Source organism: Xenia sp. Carnegie-2017, unplaced genomic scaffold (assembly GCF_021976095.1).
Source record: "Xenia sp. Carnegie-2017 unplaced genomic scaffold, XeniaSp_v1 HiC_scaffold_23, whole genome shotgun sequence".
NCBI classification, from domain to species: domain Eukaryota; kingdom Metazoa; phylum Cnidaria; class Anthozoa; order Malacalcyonacea; family Xeniidae; genus Xenia; species Xenia sp. Carnegie-2017.
The window spans coordinates 4,593,882-4,612,425 of NW_025813486.1; the positions used below are offsets into that span (position 1 = coordinate 4,593,882).

Sequence of the window (18,544 nt, forward strand, 5' to 3'; positions counted from 1 at the left end):
AATTTCTCAAAAATCTTCCCGCGTTTATGCATTTTGGCATCGTTTGGCTTATATTAAAGTAAAAACAATCAGAAAAATTACCCACGAAAAGCGGGAGAGCAATTTTTAAAGGCCTCAATTTTAGCCACTTGCGCAAAGAAAATGAAAAGTTTAAAATCTAAATTATTTCGAACGGGTGAAAGTTTGAAGTCTGTTGCGCATTGTACTAAAATTTTAGATTTACCTCCTTAAATGAAATTAGATTTTAAATGCCTAAATTTCTTATTTAAATATGAGGATTTTACAAAGTACTCTCACAGATTTCGAGATAAATTTTTTTGATTGATTTCACTGGTACATAAACCAGATGCCAAAATACATAGACATATTTTGAAGAAATTTGGATAAAATGATACTTTCACACGTTTTAAACGTTTCTAAATTTTTTGATACATTCTGTAGTAGCAAGAATGTTGAATGTTAAAAAAAGATCATGGTGAGACACGCAAAACACAATCTTCAGTAAACTGCTTGAACCTAGGAATTATGATGAACGTAAACTTACTCCCGTATTGTAACAGCTAACTCACAATCACTGTTTGGAGCTTAAAAATTAGCTTATGATTGTTTGAACACGATATTTTACGTCACTAATTTATTGATTGGAAAAATTTTAGCAAAATCCTTGCCATCGAAGGAGAAATAATTTCGTCATTGATGAATGGGAATAAGATTTTTACGTCGCACTCAGTGAGAGTGAGTATGAGCAAGCTTTTTGAATACGGGCAATAATGTTTGAATTACAGAGTTCATTTATATATTTCTATGCTTTATAACAATTTCTCTTACGAGTTTGAGTTGAATTTCAACAAAGTTAAGTCGATAAATCAGCTTGCAATTGAAGTAACTGACTGACAACAAACACAACATGAATGACTAGTTTCTCCAGTAAATCTTCAGGAGCTCTGATTTGTGAGAACATTTTTAAGTTGATGTGTTATTTGAAAAGAAAAAACGTAAATTATGCTCAATCCATAATATAGATGTGCATCACTTTGTAAAACAAAGAATAGTATACATGTTTGTAAATGTAAATCGTCCAGGTTGGTATAATTCACAATTTCTTGTACACACAATACAATGACGTAAGAACCAGATAACAAATACGGCTAACCTGACGTTTACTCCTCATTTGACTCTGAAGATGATAAACGCTAAGGTTGTCGAAACGTCAGTCAACAACAACAAAAACAGTCCTTCTCAGGACTATACCAACCTGGACGATCTTCATTTACAAACATGTAACGATACTCCCGGGTTCAAACCATTTACTTTAAAGAATAGTATTTTGGAACTCAATCGTCGCACTAAATCTAGTATTTTAAAACATATACAGTAGTTTGATGTTGTACCTATCAAGGCTGCTGACCTCATCGATACCATAGTGGATAGTTGTACAATAATGAGATATAAGACACCACAAGATAGGATAAGATAGGATAAGGTTGAAACACGTGATACAACATTGGATAAGAAGTAACATTGCAAATGATATCCATGATTTTAATAAGTCAGAGCTTCCATTTCACAGTTTTGATAGAAAAATATCTTACCCAAGTATAATGTCGATACAAGATTGACAAAACAAATGTCCGCACATTGTCTTTGTTGGATTGACGAGGAGGAAATGGCAGGAAGTACAAATATTCTTCGCTGGGATTTTATTCCTGTCTACATCACGGATTTTGATCCCAGGCATCTTGAATGAGGGTAATTCTTTTCACAAATAGAATCTAAAATTTGATAAAAAAAATTATTAAAATAAGATCTAAAAATACACGACAATTTGACAAAAGCACTGGAACAGTGGTAAGTAATCATTTTAGTGAGTTTACACAAACTTTTCAGCAATTTCACTCTAATACATGCTCAAAAAACTGTCTGTTTATTTCTCTTTTAGAGCTCATTTCGCAATAAAACCAATAATGCTTCATTCTCTTGTTCGGCCATATCGGATTTATAATAGCTACAATGAAAACCCCAAACTGGGTAACAGAGCAATCTATGTCAGCTGTTACGTATGGAAAACACAAACATTAAGGACGTACGCGAATAGCAAATGCAATAATTTTAATTATGTAGAGAAGAGATGCTAGGCATTTGTTATAGATTGATCAAAGAATGTCCTACATTTCGAAACAGATTGGCTTTAGCGGTATGTTATTACAACGATTTCATAATAGAAAACCTACAAAAGCTTAGAGCATCTTTCTCTCATACAGAAAATTTAGTGAAATAAAGACCTACGAAATACACCGTAGCAATATATTTCCCAATGCTTGTGCTGCACCTATATGAAATCTGTTTACTCTGAGAAAAAACGAGCACAACACATGATTAGGACATAATTAAGGCACATCTTTTAGCTACCAAAGACTGTTACGCTTGCAATATGTTCAACAGTTTAGTCATATAATATCATAATATCAGTTATTCGTCAAAACTGTTTCAGAAATTTCAATTCGATGGAGATTCAAATTTCAAATGGAGACTCGTATTTTATCTAAATTTTAGAATCCCTGTGCGTGTAAGATTCTTCTTACTTCTTTCAGATAACGCTTAACTTTTATCGAGCATTAAATTCGTCAAATTAAACAATCTATAAAGAACAATTCATCTTATAACTTTGTATGAACATGGAAAATGTAGTAGAGTCGATTATTTAGAATATGCATTTTGTAGTTAACAGTCTTCATGAGACGTTGTTTTAGAGTACGTCGTTTTATACATTAACAACAATATTAAATCAACAGACTTTTCGTGCAAATGAATGATATTGGTATTGCTTTTACTCGTGTTCAAAACCCTTTTCTTTAGGAGTAAATGATATCTCAGCGTAACACAAATCACTTCGATAGCACGAGTAGCGAATTAAAGGCTAGGTAAAATATTAGCCGTTTATTCTTTATTCAAAATCTTTTATAACAATGCCATTGGCAACGAGTTTTCAACTATAACAAATTTGACCAATCAATGAGTTTTTGTAATTTATTATTCCTAACGCTGGACTTTTCACTTGAAATCGAATTACAGCAAAAAAGAGCAGTTTAAGAAGTTAAAGCACAACTATGAGTAAAATAACTTTATCAGTGAGCAATGAATATCTCTTCCTTTAACTTCCTTTAACTTCCTATAGTCTCTTTACGCAAAACTCCGTCTGCTAAACACTTTGTAAATGTAACCCATGGCGTAACCTATACGTAACTGGAAGTCTATGTTGCGAACATATGAATCTAACTCAACATTTACCTTCGAGAAAATCTTTATCTGTTGACAAGTAATCTTTAGAGTTTTACAACAATATATATATTGAAGTCTAAAAATAGAAAGTATTGTATATTTTTCAATTTGAAATTCAAAATTAATGAACAATTACTGAATGAGGTTGATATCCTCCGGCTCAATGGTTGAGCATGATATCAAAAATTATTTAGACAAAGGTTAATGTTAGTTGCCGAAGCGAAGCTGAGAAAGAAAAACGATGGATAAAACACCTGAAATGGAATAGCCAAATGGGAATATGCGTAAAAATGCGAAAAAAACACATTAAAAAATCTGCTATAGTCACACAAACTTGGATGAAATTTACATTGACTTGTCTTCGTTTCGGCCAACGAAGTCGTGGACCAGTTTTCGAATAACGTCACTGCCAGCGTATTTGTGTAATTTAATACCCTTATATTTAAAGTAGTTATAAACAATAATTTCGCGTATCTCGACAAATAGTGTTTTGAATTTTCCAATACGTGTCGGGTGGATATCCCTAACATATAAGACGAACTTATTGGCGAGTTCGTCTGCGTAAATACGAAGACGAATCAATGCAAGAACTGAAAAATTTCACCACACAATGCGTGAAAGTAGTTATTTAAAGTATTTGTGTGCTTTTTTGCCTATACTTCCCATTTTCTCATCTTCTTGTGCGCATTTTATCCTTTTTTCTTTTATTCCATTCTGCATTTAATGCCTAACATGTCTCTAGGACCTTAGTGTTTTTTGACATTCGTGCACAACAACAATACACTATAATTAAACACATCTCTCACACATTTCCTTTGCATACATCACATGCTATAAACCTGACAACAAATAAGGGATATTTCTCACATTAGTGATTCAAATTTACATTCCACTCCCACCTTTTTTGGTAATTATACTTATCATCAATGCTTATACATGTGTAGCCCACATATGGTGGTGGTTTCTAAAATTATGCTGCATAGTTGTTTTTTGTTGGAGAATTGTCTCTTTTTTGTCAACTTTTTTCTAAGAATAATTCAGAGGTATGTTATACTATAGCAGGAACACTATAGTCCTAGTAATAAGCAATACAAGCAAAAAACCATTCCCATGAAACAGTGTAAGATTTACTGTTGGTCAGAATACCATATATTGCTTAGAGAACATTCTAGGACTACAATATTACTAACAGTCGGATCCGTGAATCTTAAAAATCAGATGAAAATAGAACTTGCTCTATTTTCATCCGACCAAATGGAAGGAAAACGACTTGTCAAATTACATAGATTTGAAAAAGACTTGGAAACAAGAACAAAAATACGAAAAATATATCGATTAATGTACCGGATAACACAAATGTCTGCTCCCACGACTATAATTATTTAAACGAGTATAAATATCAACAAAATTATCGGACCGTCTGAATAAGCAATCAAAAGTCGGAACCGAAACGGTGGGGTCGTATGAACGGGCCTTAAAACAAACAATACAAACAAACGTAGCCGTCGGAAAAGGGACCCGGAAGTCCGTTTTTTGTAAAATATTTTAAACAGGAAATACATTTATATTGATGTTTCAAAGCCACTTTAATACTGACAAGAAGCAATTTAGTATACTTGATTTTTGAACAAATAGCTTAATTCAGCTTAATTTCAAAAATGAAAATTGAAGCAAAACAAATCAACCAGCACTAAGACAAAACAATACTACGGCAATATTCATATATGTAAGTATTCATTATGCTTGTCCATCAACCATTACGTGAAGAATGGTTACACCCAGCAGGTTATGTTGGAATCGGCAATAATAATGCATAGCCAAATTTTATATTGATTATAATATGTCTTTACTATATTAATGCTGTTAATAAGATGAAACAATCAGAAGTAATTCAGCTTAAATTCATAAATGAAAATTGAAGCAAAACAAATCAACCAGCACTAAGACAAAACAATACTACGGCAATATTAATATATGTAAATATTCATTATGCTTGTCCATCAACCATTACGTGAATAATGGTAATACACAGCAGGTTATGTTGGAGTCGGCAATAATTATGCATGGTCAAATTTTATATTAATTATAATATGTCTTTACTATATTAATGCTGTTAATAAGATGAAACAATCAGAAGTAATCATTTATTTCCATCAAAATTGATCATGGTTCATACCATAAATAACAGGAGATGCCCCACTTCAATTATGAAGGCCAGCCACAACCCTCAATGTACACATATCTGAGAGCAAATATTGCAATATATCTTTTATACCAGAAACAATACATAGAGGTAGCACATGGAAAAATTTCGAATTAGATATAAGTATAACGATGACGTGTTCCTATGGAATATTTATTAAATAACCTGCGATATTATTTTACTGCTGCAGTTACAGTGAAACGTGAAGTGGTCAACAGAAATGGCATATTATTCACGACTTTACTAAAATTACACGTAAGCATATAATTACACGTAAGCATAAGAGTTTCTTATTCAATGATATTTCACTTACTTTAAATCATATACGATATTCACTTTAAAAGTAGTGTCTAAACTTTTAATTAAACGTTGTAAGTTCAAAAAATGCTTACCAAAGCAATCTGGAATATAAGTATATAAACTATTAATACCTCAACAGCAAAACACGATGACGAGGATCACGCACAAGCCACGCCTACTTGAACACGTAATTGTGTTCAATGTTTTAACATGACGTCATATATCCGCCATATTGAAAAAAATTAATGAAGTTCCTTTTATGTTTCACTGGGAAAAAGTGAAAAGTAAGAAAACGATCTATAAAGCAGAGAAAGTGTCGTTACTTATAGAAAGAACATAAAGTCTCTTCTCGGGTATATCTGTATGCATAGATGAAAAAGGCAAAAAAATAGTTATTTTGATAGGAAGACTTGTGAGAGTTGCATGATCAAGGGAATCAGCTGGCAAAACAAAGTAACATCAATATGAACATAATAGCCCAACACAAGACTTTTAAAAAAGCCATCACAATAATAAAATAAAGAAAAATAAAAGGTTTTTTAATAATTACGTTTCGTCTTTAACTTAAGACATCTTCAGATTATTTGAGATAAATTATATAAATGAGGTTTTAAATACAAGTATTTATTACAGGGTGTTAGTTTACATGTGAGGGGAGTAGGAAGTTTAGATGACGGAATTAAATGAAAAGGGAGGTATATTAAAGAATGTGAAGGTGGATTGAGTTGCCTTGGGTGTTAAGAGGGGTTTAAGCTTGGATATAAGAAGGCTTTCATGAATCATAAGGTCATAATTGTCGGAGGAGAAAGAGAGAATTGAGAAGTCGTTAAAATCGACAGAGTGAGATGTATTTCTTATACGGGAAAGAATTGCAGATGGTGGTGGACATAAGGAAGGTTTCCCAGTTAAGGAAGCGATTCCCAAGTGTTCCAATGTTCTGGTGTGTAAATGACGCGTGGTTTTACCCACATACGATGCTGAGAGGAATCGACACTTATAAGAGTATACAACACCAGATCTCAAGAGCTTGGGGACCCTATCTTTAAAAGGCAAGAAAGAGAGACGCCTGGAAAAACGAAAAACAAAGCGAACGTTGATATGAGAAAGGCAGCATTGCAGAGTCGAGTGATTTGAGTGCGAATCTGAAGACAGTTTAGACCAGTGAAAGGGAGGCAGTAGTACATGACTTTCTTAGGAGCAGTGTGAATAAGATCTTTGGGTTCAAACGTATTGTTGAGGAAGCGGTGAACATGATTGTCAAATATGTATGAAGGGAAGTTGTTTAAGGTGAATAATTTTCTAACAACTTCTAGTTCAGTATGAAAGTGTTCATAGCTGGAACAGAGGTTGAAAATTCTGTGAAGTAAAGAGGAGAATAAGGAGCGTTTGTATTGAATGAGAATGAAACCATGAAAATTGGTGAAGATTGAAGAGACCAGTGAAAGTGGGTTTACGATACACGGAGGTGGCAAACTTGCCGTTTGAGCGAGTTATTTTTACAGTGGTCATCCCCCTTTAGAGCAATTTTTTTTAGTTTTATAGGTAGACACTTTAAAACAACATTTTTGGGAAGTGTTGAATGTGAGAAATCATATCTGACATATTTTTTTTTGATCACTCATTAATTATGCTAATTATCAAAGATGGCGACTAATTAATTAGCATAAAATGAGCCTCTTTTCAAACATGATTGCATCAAAACTACTAATCAGAAACTTATATATAATACATATTTACAAAGCTTATATCAAGAGCTAGTGCATGACACTTTTTGATTTTGTTAAAAAGCTATTTTAAAAGAAACGTGCTTTTGAATTAAGGAATTGTTCAGTCAATAATCATCTTAAGAAAAAGTGTATCATCTTTAATATACTGACGATTTTTTAAACTTTCCAATGGCATGAAAAGAGGTGATCCTGAAGCGATATTCATATCTGACTTTGGTCGCTGAAATGAGGAACTTTGGGGATCTGAATGAAAAGCATCAATCATGTGATCACCATTTCCTTGATCCATTAACATCATTGTGATCTTCTTTTGGAAAGGCCATGATTGTAGTACATCGTAATCACCTAGGAATAATTACAGAACCATTAAAAAAATAATAAACAAACAAAAATTGATAAAAAAATTGCAGACCAATGTCATTTTTACATAATAAATCACTCCAAGTAAGTTATATTGGTTAAGGAGCAATAGAAGCTAGTTGTCTATTATTACCCAGGATTTATGCTACGCAAAAATGGATTTTTTCTTTTCTAAAGGAATCAAAAAGATACATTTGGTGGACAGATTGTCAAGATATATAAGAACGAGTAAACAATTGGCTCTTTCATTTGTGTGCATTATTATGTATAGATCACTAAAAATATGTTTAGCAAGAATTTGACGATTCCCGTATGTACACATTTTACGTCAAATAAATATGCAATGTCTAACGATAAATATACCATCACACAACAAAATTAAAAAAAAAATAGCAATGACTTTAAAGAACAATTTCTCCTGTGCTCCTGCAAACCAAGATCATCCCTACATTATAACAAATAGCTAGGCTAAAAGGCCGGTACAATCTGTAAAACTTGAGCGTATTTCTTTGAAAGTTGAAAAACTTAAAAGTAAAAGTGCTTGACGTATAATTATATGGAAACAAAGGATAAGCACAGAAAAAATAGCTACACCAACTGACCGAGATAATTTTAAGAAACTGGAATCTTATGAAATGGATTTGAAACAAACGACTTATAGAAAAGATAACTTAGACATTCATCTTAAGTCGTGGTTTGCCAGCTTAAGCGAATTTTTTGACGAAATTTTTTGAAATTATCAACAAACGTTGAAAATCTTTCGTGAGACCTAATGTCTGTACCGTTCAAAACAAGTAGAAAGAACAAAGATAAATGAGTTTCCTTTCCAAAACCATCACCATTCATATAGATCTTAGCACACATCTTGTAACCATATTGAGAACTATAGAATGGTGGACTGTACAAGGCTGTTTTTATACCATTAATGGCGTCCTGTCTCTTCTTCTTGAAGTTATCAATTTTCGAGAGTAGCGTACCATTGTAGCTGTGTACAGCCTCATTTGACCCTAGTGCACTAGGTCGAATCAGGCCATACAAAGCTACAATGCAACAAATCCGATATTGGCAAATGAGACGCGAGATTGAAATTAATGTTTATTAATAAACATTACCAAAATAATCGTCGATAAAAAAATTGTCTTGCATGTGTAGCCATTACCTTTGTTTGATAATTTTGAAAAATTGCATCGAAAAACTCGCTCGTGTAACTCCGGCTTTAGTAACCGTAATTTAGATTTAAGATTTAAATGCAATAACATCTCATTACTTCCATTGATGCAAAATCAGTCACAAGACAAACCACTTATTTTTGAATTGTTTTTTGAAAAAGAAACAGGAAACATCTTCATAAGAATTCCCAGTAAACATACGTCATTCTTTATCTGGTGCATGTCACAAATATTGAACTAAATATATAACTGGACTGCTGCCTTGCATGCCTGTACAATGCACGAAGCCACAATTTACCCTCAGGAACACGTGCCTGGCGGTCAAATCCCACATTCTACCTCATCGTCGTAAATGAACTTTCTTTAGGCCTTGCGTGAAAAGCCTGGCACTAGTTGAAATGCAATGGCTACAAATTTATTTGCGGGAGGAAGCCTTCCAGCCTTCCGTATTCAATTCAATGGTCACAAATCAAAAGACACATCTGTTATACAGTTTATTTCGGTTGATGCAAAGGACCACGTATACTAATGGATTCAAAAATCGTTTTAAAAAGAGCAAATACGATGGTGAATGGTCAAAATAATAACACAATAGTTCTTAAAAGAACTGTTTAAAACCAGAACACTAACTCAACAATTCTAACAGGAACTAAGATTCTAAAAACAAGAATTCTAATAGGAAATAAATTTCTAAAGGAATCTAATAGTTCTTAAGAACTATTATGTTATCATTTCGACCGTTCACAATAGTAGCTATTTGCTCTTTTTAAACGATTTTTAATTTGTCACCAGAACAAAATCTTTATTTAACTAACTAAGGGATTTCCTAAGAAGAAACAAAAAGCCTAGTTGTATGATGAGCGCTAAAAATAATCAAGTAATGAAAGCTCCAGAAATAAAATCATAATATTTCTACGTAAAATAAAGAACAAAATTTCTCTTCGATTATATAATAGTTCGAAAGTTGCCGACTATTTCATACAAGTTGCATGATAACTTTAAACGCAACATCTATTTTAATGTTGAATGTGTACCATACAAATCAATGGGCGCGCGCATGACACAGTTATAACATGTAAAAAAGTTTAAATTCAGCCCACAAACAAAACACTCAGCAATTTTTAATAGGTAAAATAGTAGGAGATTTGCAAATTGTCTGTACCTTTCATGACTACAAAAAATAAAGATAAATGAGTTCCCTTTCCAAAACCATCACCATTCATATAGATCTTAGCACACATTTTGTAACCATATTGAGAACTGTAAAATGGTGGACTGTACAATGCTGTTTTAATACCATTAATGGCGTCCTGTCTCTTCTTCTTGAAGTTATCTATTTTCCAAAGTAACCTACCATTATAGCTGTGTATGGCTTGATTCGACCCCAGTGCACGCGAGCCACGTTGCGCTTCAAGGTCCGTAATCTTCACCGTGTTTCTCGCGAGTGATTCGTCAATTTGATCTAAGCGCTCACGAAATCGTAGTAAAGTTGAGGAATTTTCTCTCACTTGTCGTTCGAGAGTTGGAATTTTATCACGCATCGAAGAAACCTCTAATGACGAGTTGGCATTATTACTATCGTTATCACCACGAGCCTCGAGATTCTCAATTCTCCTTTCCAGACCTGTAAGTTTACCCACTAACATAACAAATTTTTCTGAGAGATTTGCACGAACAGCAGTAACTTGGTCACCCATGTTTTGAATAGCAGTGGTAAATTCTGGACGTGGTACATAGTTACTTAACTGTGTAACAAATGCCATAACATATCGTAACAAGGCGCTCACGTGATCAATTAAATTGTCATTCATATGTTGACGGATCTCCTTTCGTTTTAAAGTCTGTGAAAGAAAGACAAAGATGATACCAACACAATCGTTAAACAAAGACTACAAGTTTGCAACAATTTACTTGTTGTTTCAATCTAGTGACGCAGCCAGAGGAATCTGTCAGGGGGAGTGAGTCAAAAGGGAAAGGGAGCCGTAACTATCATTTAAACAATATAATATACATGAAACATAACATTTTAAGGGGAGGGGCAAAGAATTTTTCTTGGGGAACCTGGACCCCTATAGCTTCGTCTCTCTAAATATAACTAAGATTTTAGGCGCGATGGATGAATGTCTCCTTAACGCAATGAAATCATCAAAATATAAAGACGAACATTCCCAGGTCGGTAAGGCCTGTTTACAATGGACAAAACAAACCTATGTCTGAGGCTTTAATGTGTCGAGCATCTTGTCATCGAATGAAATTATATATTGCATACAAATTTGAAAGTTCACCTCTCAGCAAAAAGTTTCATTGTAAATTTCCATTACTGTAAATGGTCAACTATTCAATCCAATACCTTAGTGGTTATTGAATTTACGTAACCAAAACAAGACATCATTAAGGTATCACGACAAATACATCAAGTCAATTACTTTAGACGGAAATTTTGTTTAACTTGAAAATTTCTGGCTAAGTTAGCTTGTTTCATTACAGACATGGGAAAGTCAATTAGTTCAAATAACCTTACCTTATCATAGCTGCATCCAATGGCTTGAAATTCACATTTCGTCGGCACTTCATCACAAGTCGTATTTTGATGGTGTTCAATATCTTTTCTTGGTATCTTTTTCTCACAATAATTACATGGCACTGGTACATTTTCACACACTTTTTCCACGTGGTCCTTTATATTAAATAGCAATACAAAACCATAAATATTTAGATTATGAATTTCCTAAAAGATGGCAAAAAGAGTTGAAAACAAAATCGGTGGAGAAAACTTTTTGTGTGTGAAGATGTTTGTGAAAAAGCTCAATTTTTTTTTCCTTTCATATGGTAAAAATATGGTGTAAATAATTTGATGCGAATCTCACCATGTTCTTCAGGTTAATATCTTCCACCTGCCTACCGCCCTCCCTCCCCTACGTTCTTTTTATCTGTTTGAAAATATTCTGTGTACCTTAAGTGAAGCATACGGGACATCTTTACCACAATATTCACATTTCACATTTCGATATTCACAATCATTCTTCAAATGTTCATCAAGGAGATAGCGTGGTAACTGAATGTTACATTGCTTGTGTATACAGCTGATGAGCGCATGCTCACAAACTTGAGAATGACCCTGACAAAAAAGAAACTTAATAAGTAAAAATGCCAAACTTTTTTAATAAATTTCTCAGTCCAACTCACTTCCAATTCTTCGTAGGTGCCAAACCATTCACACTGTTCAGAAGGACAATGTAAACGAATACTTTTCATTTCACGTTTCGTAAAAGCATCAGGGAAAACCTGTATATAACTTTGATATAAGTTCAAAGGTTGGTGTAATAATTGCACATTGGTTGATGAAGAACATATTGAGAATGGAAGAACTTTGTAAAGAAGTTTCTCAATAAACGATTGATAAAAGTTTTACCACGTAAGTTTTACACAAATGGAAGATGTTAGCAGTTGGTTTATTAACTATAGTTCAGTAGATGAAGTAGATGATGATAATAGATTGTGTTAGTAAACACTGAAATCCAAGTGAATTTATTCGTGCTGATCTTTCAATCAAAGGATGTTTTCTATCAAAAAATTGGAATATTGTCACTTACGTCATTTCTGCTTAATTTTTCTTGGTCCTCAGGACATTTTGGATCAGTTCTTCTAAAAATTAAATAATTATAATTTTTTTTAATAATTAAAACGATAAAAAACCAATCGGATCCGAAAAAACGGATCGTGTGAACTCATATAAAGTGGGCTCCCTAAGTGATTATTATGCATTCTATTTACAATTCTAACCAATCGCAAACTTCCACTTAAAATTCAAACAAAAATTACCGTACCCAAGTATAATGTCAATACAAGACTCACAAAACAAATGTCCACACGAGGTCTGCTTAGGATTGACAAGAAGGTGATGACAGTAAGTACATAAGAATTTTGGGTGGATTTTTTCCCGATCTTCATCACGAATATTGATTCCAGGCATCTTTTGCACAATTTCGGAATCGATGGATAGTGAAAACGCCACAATTCTGTAACAAGAAAGTTAAATGATGAACAATTGAAGCAGAACATGGTGATTAGGTTTTGGTTGAGTTTTAAAATGATCTTTCTTGTTGCATTCTTCTATATACTCAAGACTAGAACATCTTTTCATGAACCACGACTTTTGTCTTTCGATTTCAAGTCAAATCGAATTTTCATTATCATACCGGTGTATATCATCCGTATGTAACGCAAAATTGCAGCAACAAGCTTTAGAGCTTTACTGCAAATGTTTTTCATCGTTCAATGTACGCAAACTAACGAGAAACTTATGAAAAACAGGCACGTACACAAAACATGTTCCCCCCCCCCCAGCAAAAATTTTTGAAGTTGTTGAATTGTTTGTTGAAATATGTCAGATTCTTGCATCCATATGTTCTCTAGATTTATCTGATAATAGAAAATAGAAATTTTTCGTTTTTTTTTGTTTGCCAAAGATCAAAAATAACATATGAAAGTTGAAAAGATGAATTCATGTATTGCAATTATACACAAAGATATATTCCCTGCTATATGCACGTTATATCAGCTACTATGCTAGTTACTATTTTTCAAACATCTTGTAAAGTTGAGCTTTTGTCTAAAGTTAAACACCTTATTATGTTCTTCAAAAATATACTATACCGTCGTATTCTTTTATGATTAACTAATTCACTGTAGGATGTTGTTTTCTATTATCTGGGGAGGGGTGCCCCCTGCACTCCGCCTACGATTCACGTCCACAGCTGCCCCCACCAAAAAAATGTTGCTGAATTCCCAAATTTTTTACTTCCTAGCTACCGCGCCTGATTGAAAATATTTAATTTAATCTTCCTGGAAACCAGTATCCTTTACAAAGAAAATTTTTCAACATTCTGTGTTAAAGGGACTTCCCCCTTTTTTATCTGGTAGCTTATTTGGTTGTCGGTGTCACTTTATTAAATTTCTGTAATACAAAATAAAATTTTTTCCGTTTTTTATCTTTTCCTCAAATAAGAAATCTGTAAAATGAATAACAAACGAAAAGTGGGATTTTGTAATACATTTATAGTTGGGAAGTTCCAAAAAAGATAGGAATTACTAATATTTCAACTTATCAGTTTTGACTGCAGACATTACGAACAAGTAGATTTAGAATATGTTCGTGATTTCTGCCAAGCAACTGTTTTGTGATTAATGTTGCTAACAGTATATAATCGTTTTCGTTCCACCCACAGCAGTTCTGAGTCAATGCTTATAGCCTTTGGTCAGCTGGATTCAGGAATTACGTAACTTATTGTGGGCCTCAACGTGACGATTTCGATGACAAAAGCTTCTTTACACTGCTCGTCTAACGTAAAGTCAAGATCTTAATAATTATTTTTAAGGTTGACCGCCATTGACGTTTTTATAATGTCTGTAGACTCAAAGTCTTTAATGTGGAATGAAAATTCAATTGAGCAATCACTCTAGATTTTTCTAGAATGTACGACTTGATAATAAACGTAAACATTTAGATAATTATTACATTGCTTCATATTAATACATGCTCAGAAGTTTCGAGTAGTAAAATCACATACAGAGAATATACAGAATATTTAGTGAAATCTTTCGTTTTTAAAATTATTACAACAAACGAACTGAAGTTGCTTAACAGCTGAGGTAACTAGTCAAAAAAGTTCAAATAAAAGTATCAAAATCAATAATGTAAATATGAGTAGTCTTATTTTGTGAACTCCTAAGTTACAACAGTGAATACTTTAACTTCTATGTAACCTTTTTGTAACCTAACTAAACTTAAGTGATAATTTTATAATTGTTAAACATAATTTTGTCTTAGTCTGTATAGCTAGAATATTTTTTCAATTTTGAATTTACCTTTGAGTGAGTCTGATTCTATTGACAAGTAACCATCAGCTATCACTTGAATGTTGTAATCTAAAAATAAAAGAAGATTCTGACATATATTAAAGTGAAAATAGCGCATTGTCATTTTCTATTTTAGTTTAATTACAAAATAAATATAAATTGCCAATTAACATATTCATATACTCATGCTATGAATATTGGCCAACCCCCAAACTAAATATCAATTTTCGTATGCCTATGCCCTTTACTTTCCCTGGAAAAGAGTTTTAGTGGGCTGAAGGTGTTAAAACCCTTTAGAAATTTTACTGCTGGGTAAATAGTTCTCCACAAATTTTTAGGTTGCCAAGTGTGGTTACAGGTATCAATTAGTACATAAATGTTAGCTAAATTATATTATTGCATATATATACTTTGATTACATGATTATCCAATACTTTCTGATAGTTTTTCACACTTTAGCATAGCAAAGAGACTCATGAGAGTACCATGATTTTTAATGTTTACAAAGGAAATAAGTACAAAAACCTGTATTACTGAAGTAAATTTAGTACCTCAAAAAGTAATACTTCAAATAGAATCTTGAGGACATCTATAACAAATGGTATAGTCATGTTAATGCTTGCCTAGCTTAAGAGAAACTAAAAATTAATCTTTTCCTTTCGAGTTACAAAAACTTGTATCCAATAGGAATTAGGTCCCTGCATTTCTATAGATGATTATATGATTCATTCTTTATGGTGATATGTCCACAAAACAATGAATTAGGACTCCAATGTTTGTAGACCTTCCATTCTGTCAGATGTTGACTGGCATAAACATAATACTTTGCAGTCTTTCTTGGTTCATAAGCAATTTTAATGCTTTATTTAGTGAGAATATTTTCAATAACACTGCGATGCTCATTAACACGCAGGAAAATACTCAAATCAAAGTGTCGAAATACCAATGTTGACATTATTTTCCTCAGAAGAATTGGTGAATAAGTTGAAGATTAAACAAGTTGGGTTTGGTAGTAACATAAGTATCCAACTAGCTATCGCCCCCTTCTCCTAATTTCTACCCTGATTTAGTCTTTTTGTGAGGTCATTACCTCTGTTCATTGGGGGTTATATAAGCCCCCAACACCTTGTCTATGCCAATGAGTATGCGCTGGTAGTTCTAACTGTATTCCTCAATGTTTCAACTCATAACAAAAATTTTTGAACGTGACCCCACGAAAGTATGTACCCATTAGACTAAACAAACAAAACAAGAACAAACAAAAACCTTCAGTAATTCAACAGCATTTCACATACTTTATATATTCAGCCATGTGCCATTCAATTGATTAGACTTTCAAACCACTATGCCATTATTTTTAGTTAAACTGTTAAGAAGAACACTCCGATTCACTCCACATGCGGAAGTGTTTAGTGTTTAAAGGTCACAAACCGCTTTATTTCGGATTCGACTTCCGTTCAATACTGCTTTGACGCACGCATTCCTTGTAATGTTGAAAGAAAATTAATTTACTAGTGAAAAACCTTAAGTCTTATTTGGAATATCAAGAAAACAGGATGTCTTTATTCGGAATTTGTTTCATTTCGTATTGTTGAAAATTTAATATGACGTATTTATATTTTGGCCACAGCACAAGGCAGAAAAATAAACAATAGCAAAACTGCATTCTCAGCGAAACGCGTGTGGGAGGATAAATTCGTCGTCTATTTTAATTAAATATGTCAATTATACCACTAAATTATACAGCATACATAATTTTACTACAACACATTTGTCACAAGTATGGTGATGCTTTCGAAATTCTGTTACTCAGAAATGATTCAGAAATATCTTTATGAAGTGTGCTCTGTTAAATACACAGAGCGCTGCGACACCACCAAAGGAATATTAAGTTCCAATTCAAACCGCCGGAAAGTTCGTTCAATGTAAATTAAATTACACACACTTAAAAAATAAAAAAATATATATGCAAAAAATTTTGAAGGTTCACTAACATTTGCATAAAGTGGCCAGGTCGAGCCCATGATGTAAGAGTTTTGTCAAACTCGGGAGTGTTTGCAAAAGCTGAAGCAGGAAAACTTTTCCCAAATGTAAGTTTTCTGTTCTTATAATAAAAAGCTTATCTTAGGTCAGAGGCAAATTTTACTGCATTTTTGATAATAGCCACGAAAATTCATGGTTTTGATATATTCTAGGGAGAAAAAGAGATATGTGGTTGCAATGTACCATTCATGCTTATTGGTGATCCAGCATATCCACTGTTACCATGGTTGATGAAGAGGCATCCTAACGATGGCAATATCAGCCCTGCTCAAAAGAAATTTAATTACTACATAAGTCGAGCAAGACAAGTCGTAGAGTGTGCATTTGGCCGTTTAAAAAACAGATTCAGATGCCTACTTAACAAGAATTATACAAATCTAGATCATTTGCCTATGAAAATTCCAGCATGTTGTGTTGTACAAAATATTCGTGACAGTAGAGCTGACAAACTTTTTGCAGATTGTGTTGAACTTATTCCTGATGATGAAATTTCAGACTTTGTTTTACAGAATACAGATGCAAGTGCAGAGCAAATTAGAATTTCTTTAACTGAGTTTTTGATAACACAAGCTGATGATAGCTAAATTACTCATGTTCTTAAATGAAATCAAAGTTTGTAGTATGTCTTTTGACTTTCAGCATCATGGTGAACATTGTAGAATGGTTGTTGCACAGGCTGAGACCTCATTGCTATTGCATTAGCAAGAAGTGACATTGACTCCTTATAAACATTAAGCTCTTCATTTCGCAACTCTCGCTCTTTTTCTGCTTCTTTTTTCATTTCTTACAAAAGCATTTCATTGGACTCCTTGAGACATTTGTTGTGCTCTTTCATTGCATTCTCGAATGTCACTTGCATGCTGGAGGGCTTTTCCTCCCCCCCTTGGTATTCTTTTCCTTGGCACTGATTTGTTTTCACTTTGAAATGGTAGGGACTCCTCATTTGCTTCATTAGGTAACTTCTCATCTGCGTTACTGACATCTACATAACATATCTCATAAATGTTACGACGTAATAAAACAAAATATAGTACACACAAGCAATGCTCTACTTTTCACCTGCTTTAATGTAATCGCAATGTGGGCAAACAAGTCTGTCATCATCAGCGTATACTGCAGTGCTGTTTCCAACATGGGCTCCTGCTGTCCTAAGCTCCACAAACTCATCGCACTAAGAAAATTTTTTTTTCAATGATCCTCCCGTGTCCGTATTTTCTTGTAAGCTCGTCTGCTATGAAAAGCAAAACCAATATTTTCTTTTGCAAAAAAAACACTTCATATCAACTCATCCACGATAACTTACCATCATCATGATGCACGTTAATGCTTTTTATTTAGGCATCAGCTGATGAACACGTTGAGTCATCAGATGTATCGATGGCGTTTTTTAGACCCCTTGCTTCTGGTCTGTCACCCAAGAAATTGTCCATAACGAAAGAATTTAGGTTTCTTGCTTCTCCCAGCTCCTGATCGTGATAATGTGTCTTTGAAGTTTATATATTCAGATTTCATATGTTTAAATTTAGTTCTAAATTGCGTCTGATCACTATCTATTCCTTTTTTTTATTATAATGCTGATTTTAATATAAATATTCGCGTTTTAA

General features: G+C 33.3%; 1 protein-coding gene across 3 annotated transcripts; it reads right to left on the reverse strand.

Annotated features, from left to right (window-relative positions):
• Positions 1–7,550: 7,550 nt before the first annotated feature.
• LOC124448717 (TNF receptor-associated factor 3-like) lies at positions 7,551–16,300 on the reverse strand. 3 transcript variants are annotated; one of them, XM_046999672.1, is made up of 10 exons: positions 16,193–16,300; positions 15,449–15,486; positions 14,907–14,966; positions 12,866–13,057; positions 12,632–12,683; positions 12,225–12,323; positions 11,992–12,156; positions 11,560–11,715; positions 10,201–10,879; positions 7,551–7,854 (listed from the first exon to the last, which is right to left on the reverse strand). In XM_046999672.1, the coding sequence occupies exons 4-10, from the start codon at positions 13,009–13,011 to the stop codon at positions 7,610–7,612; spliced, it is 1,542 nt and encodes a 513-aa protein (XP_046855628.1). In that variant the 5' UTR covers positions 13,012–13,057; positions 14,907–14,966; positions 15,449–15,486; positions 16,193–16,300; the 3' UTR covers positions 7,551–7,609. The 3 variants fall into 3 exon arrangements, with proteins under 3 accessions (XP_046855628.1, XP_046855629.1, XP_046855630.1); XM_046999673.1 differs by lacking the exon at positions 16,193–16,300 and adding an exon at positions 15,988–16,048; XM_046999674.1 differs by lacking the exons at positions 14,907–14,966; positions 15,449–15,486; positions 16,193–16,300 and having other exon boundaries at positions 12,894–12,979.
• Positions 16,301–18,544: the final 2,244 nt, after the last annotated feature.

What these genes read in the sequence shown, in the direction of transcription:
- LOC124448717 (XM_046999672.1), bottom strand. Translation starts at nt 13,011, where the DNA reads ATGCCTGGAATCAATATTCGTGATGAAGATCGGGAAAAAATCCACCCA. An exon ending in TTGGATGCAGCTATGATAAG is followed by an intron (nt 10,880 to 11,559) that starts GTAAGGTTATTT and finishes TTTCTTTCACAG; the next exon opens with ACTTTAAAACGAAAGGAGAT. An exon ending in ATTTTTTGTAGTCATGAAAG is followed by an intron (nt 7,855 to 10,200) that starts GTACAGACAATT and finishes AATTATTCCTAG; the next exon opens with GTGATTACGATGTACTACAA.